General features: G+C 46.7%; 1 protein-coding gene across 1 annotated transcript; it reads right to left on the bottom strand.

Annotated features, from left to right (window-relative positions):
• Window positions 1–1,367: 1,367 nt before the first annotated feature.
• LOC119307476 (ubiquitin-conjugating enzyme E2 variant 1C-like) lies at window positions 1,368–4,070 on the bottom strand. The gene is made up of 4 exons (XM_037583558.1): window positions 3,866–4,070; window positions 2,043–2,182; window positions 1,823–1,948; window positions 1,368–1,736 (listed from the first exon to the last, which is right to left on the bottom strand). Exons 1-4 carry the CDS (start codon window positions 3,897–3,899, stop codon window positions 1,596–1,598), a joined length of 441 nt encoding a protein of 146 aa, XP_037439455.1. The 5' UTR covers window positions 3,900–4,070; the 3' UTR covers window positions 1,368–1,595.
• Window positions 4,071–4,318: the final 248 nt, after the last annotated feature.

Genomic DNA, 4,318 nt, shown 5'->3' on the forward strand with positions numbered 1-4,318 from the left:
GAGGCGGGGGGGGAGAGGGAGGGGGAGAGAGGTGGAGTGAACGAGGCGGAGTGGGATTGGAGAGGAAGGCGCAGGGGGAGGTGGATCGGACGGCGCGTGGAGGGCTTTAGGATTCGGGACAGGCCGCTGGAGGGTCCAGATCGGTGGGTCCTCTTTTGATCGGGCCGATTCACTCCTGATTTTCTACGGCAGCAAGGATGTAAGAAGGCCATTAGTGATCTTAATTACGCACAAAGTGGAGTACACTATAATTCCTAGTACTAAATTACTCCCTCCGTTTCTAAATACAAGCCTTTTTTAAAGATTTCAATTAAGACTACATGCGGAATAAAACTAGTGAATGTACACTCTAAAATATGTCTACATACATCTGTTTGTAATTCTTATTATAAAATCTCTAAAATGACATATATTTAGGAACGGGGGAAGTATTTATCAAATTTAGATGGTAATCTTGAAAAGAAAAATACTCAGAAACCGTCAGTTGATAACTCTTTGCGCGTTGACTGCCTTCATGGCCGGTGGATCTAAATTTGATCGAACGCCCGCAACAACTCATACAATGTAGTCCAGTTTTGCCATGTGGCCCTTGTTGCAACGGCTTCAAGCGCAACACCGACTCTGTTTGCAGATCTGAGCAAATAAGGTTTGTTGCGGATGCAACATAGGCTACATTGCAAAGGTATAAACGCAACGCCCCGCAGCAACGCATACAATGTAGTCCAGTTTTGCCATGTGGCCCTTGTTGCAACGGCTTCAAGCGCAACACCGACTCTGTTTGCAGATCTGAGCAATAGGTTTGTTGCCGATGCAACATAGGCTACATTGCAAAGGTATAAATGCTTCGACGGACCACAACACAACTCATGCTGCGAGCTCCTGAACGCAACATGAGCCATGTTGCAAACGGCTGGGCGCAGCTGAGTGACAGAGATCAGAGGGTCATTACGCGCACCATCCAACAGTTGTTGAGGCGGTCAATCCGATCATCAACCAGCTAAAGCATAATCAGTGTTATGTTTACACATGTTGTGGGCGTTTGCTCATGCACTGTTCTTATAAACTCGAAAGGAATTTGCTACATTTAAGTGAGAAACAAAAACAGACAGACTTGTTAAAGAACTTTTGTGCACAGGCTGTGCAATTTATTTTCAAAAATTCTACTAGTCTGCAAGCAATGCATTTTAGAGAGCAATGCCCATACCATTCGACCTGTACTGTTCTAACATCCATCATGTAGAGCAAAACCATTGGCAAGATGACACTAATCACTAGAATCACAAGGATAAGGTTTCCCCAGGAGAAGGAGAAGGTTTTACAGACAAAACAACCACACAGCATAGCACAGCACTGGCGACACCGAGAACGAAGCAACGTAATGGTACTTTTAAAAACATAGCTGAAGCTCCAGCGTATCATTACAACACAGGCTTACCCAGGAGATATAACAAGACAAGACACACAAGAACCATGTGAAGGACACCGTCAAAGTTATACATAATCGTTTGCACCAAATGTTGCGATCTTATGCGATATCTAAAATGAGAACCGCGAGGGTTCTTGGGAATGACACGTTCGACGCGACAAGTGTTCTTTCAGTAGAACGTCCCCTCCGGAGGCTGCACTAATTTCCGGTTGTGTGATGTCGCCATCTCTTTCTTAAGCTGTATCAAGATGTTCTCCATTGTGTACTCACGGCGCCAGTTGGACAGCAGGCTAAACTTCCTTTGGTCCACCTGCATTTTTGCTCCAGGTTAAGTTTGAAATACAAGGAGAACAAGTGGATATACAACGTTCAGGGGTCACGGAGACAGTGCCATACCAATCCAGTCTCGGCATTTACACAGGTCATGTTGATTCTTGAGTGAAACCTAACAGTCGGTGGCCTGTCGGGATAGTCCTTGTCACAGAAAAGCTTCAACTGATAAATCCGGCCCTCATGGACAGTCTACAAAACCATATATAGATAAACAAGAAAGCACAAACTCAGAAATGCAACAAATCATATTTCAAGAAATCAATGGTCAGTGGAAATATCTCACGTTGTGGGGACCAATTATTGTTCCTGTCCAGGAGCGCATGTAGATATCATCTGCGTCATCCATTCCATAGCTAACTGTTCCATCCCCAATACCCTTCTCTCCTCTCTCAAGCTCTTCCAGCAGTCTAAAGTTCCTCGGCACTACAGAAATATTTTTATGGCAATCAGTATCAATAATACACTTCCAGCAACATTAATAGATACGGCATAGGCACATCATCAAATTTGATGTTCAGAATAGCTACATACATAAAACGAAAAATGACCATAAAAAAAATTCATCCAAAATACACTGAACCAGGTAGTCGGCAGCTTACTAACAATTTTAGTTCTGCTTGCAGAGTTTCTAATACAAGTTGTTCCAATGAGCAATTAGGAGCCAGTAGATAACAAAGGGATAATTGCACCCAGCTGCATAGAGTAAATTATCGCAATCCTAAATGACAAAAATTCTCAGATATCTTGTATTCTACCTAATTATGTGCTCAATCTTTTAATGTACCATCTCCCTTGGCTGCGTAGCATCAGAAGATCACTCGAACTTGTATAGCTAGACAATCACAGAAATGTGATTTTATTCCTGTACTTCCAAAAGGCACGGCTATTCACAAGCTCTACACATAGTGGGAATGTAGTGTGGAAGCAATAAAGATTAGTACGCTTAAGTGTCTTTTATTCCAAGGATTAGTTGATTCCAAATATATAGTGCGACTGTTTGCTCTTTTCGGGAAAAATCGCCTAGTTAACTACAACTTGCAGACTTGCAAAGTGAATTTCCCAGAATGAAGTAAACAAACTGTTTTATGCCGTGACAACAAAGCATAGATGGGGAACACATTAACCCCAAGTATTCAGCTGTAGCAATCCTCTGGACTAGATGAGGAGCTGATGATAGTCTAAAGATGTAAGTGGGGCGTTTTCGCGGCCAGTATCATGGTATACATGCTAGTGTCACTTTTGTGGTCAGCGGTGAACTAATTGGAGTTTTGGAGGATAAGTAGGCTGCTGCTTGCATCTCTATGATAGTGTCCTATCTACCACGAGTCCACCACTTTGCACAAAGCTAGTCCATGTAATGCATTTTACTAAAATATCGGCACCAGCGGCAAATTCGGTACATTCATCATATCTTCTGGATAGATAAAATTTGACGATTCCTACTCCATCATACAGATTACCAACAGCAAAGGACTCCAGTTTCACGGTATCTTCGTCCAAACAAGCAACCCAGCGTCGTCATGCTAGTGACATGGGGGCAACAGTATGGCTCAGGTGCAGAGCTTCCTGCACCATACCCAACCGCAACGTATGAAGGACCACTTCCCCCCCTAGTTTTCTCGCCATCGGAACATTATTTGTTGCCTAATGTGCCAGAGACCTGCAGCCAAGACATCGCTGGAAGGCAGGCGGCAACGTATGACAGCTCATCAATTCTTCCTAAATAGTAGTACAAACTTATACTACCATGAAGCATGAAGGCGACGACCTAAACACGAGTCCCGGGAATTGAATGAACTGAGCTGAACTGAACCCCGGTGTTTGCTAAATTTAAGGAACTGCTATTCGCAGCAGTAGTCCACACCCTAACACAGGTACTTGAGCAGAGGGGGATCTCTTCCCCCGCGGACGGACGCGCCGGAGAAGACCAGATTCGAACCATGGATGGATGGACGGGAACGGATCCACGGCGCCAGAGAGCAAATCCGCGACTGATTGGACGGATTGGAGCATCGTATCGGTCGCGTACGGGGAGATTTGGGGCTTGGCGGCTGGCTGGCTGGGAGGAGAAAGTAGCAGGAGAGGTTTGGGCGAGCTAGGGCTTACCGACAACTCCGGCTGCGTCACCGCTCGACGCCATTCCAGAAAAGTGAGGAGCACGGGGAGGAGACCGCCCGACGGATGCGACAGGGGATTTCGGGGCGGCGCGCGTGCTCCGGTGGGGGGAGGCGGGCGTGCGTGCGTGCTCGCTCGGCGGCGCTCGTTCCCCTTTGGTGGTGGTGGGGTGGTGGTGGTGCACGGGTGCGACAGTGCGAGACGACGGGGAGAGGGGTGCGATGAAGTACGCGTGCAGGTGGGCTGGGTTGGGCCTGGGCCAGTCCAGGCCACGTCAGGCTTGTGGAACAGGAAGATACGTTTAGGGCAACTCCAACGGGCCAACCCAAATCGTCCGCGACCAAATCGCCTGCGCGTGTCCATTTGGGTCAAAACGTCGGCCACTCTCCGATGCGTCTTTTTCCCCTCTTGATAAGGTTGCCCCTTCTCTCGGAGGCGATTGCC

This window comes from Triticum dicoccoides, chromosome 5B, assembly GCF_002162155.2.
Source record: "Triticum dicoccoides isolate Atlit2015 ecotype Zavitan chromosome 5B, WEW_v2.0, whole genome shotgun sequence".
NCBI classification, from domain to species: Eukaryota; Viridiplantae; Streptophyta; class Magnoliopsida; order Poales; family Poaceae; genus Triticum; species Triticum dicoccoides.

Bases quoted from the DNA above. Each gene is read 5' to 3' on its own strand.
- LOC119307476 (XM_037583558.1), bottom strand. From the start codon at position 3,899: ATGGCGTCGAGCGGTGACGCAGCCGGAGTTGTCG. The intron at 2,183-3,865 runs GTAAGCCCTAGC...ATATTTCTGTAG, and splicing joins TGACGCAGCCGGAGTTGTCG to TGCCGAGGAACTTTAGACTG. The intron at 1,737-1,822 runs GTATGGCACTGT...GCAAAAATGCAG, and splicing joins TAAATGCCGAGACTGGATTG to GTGGACCAAAGGAAGTTTAG.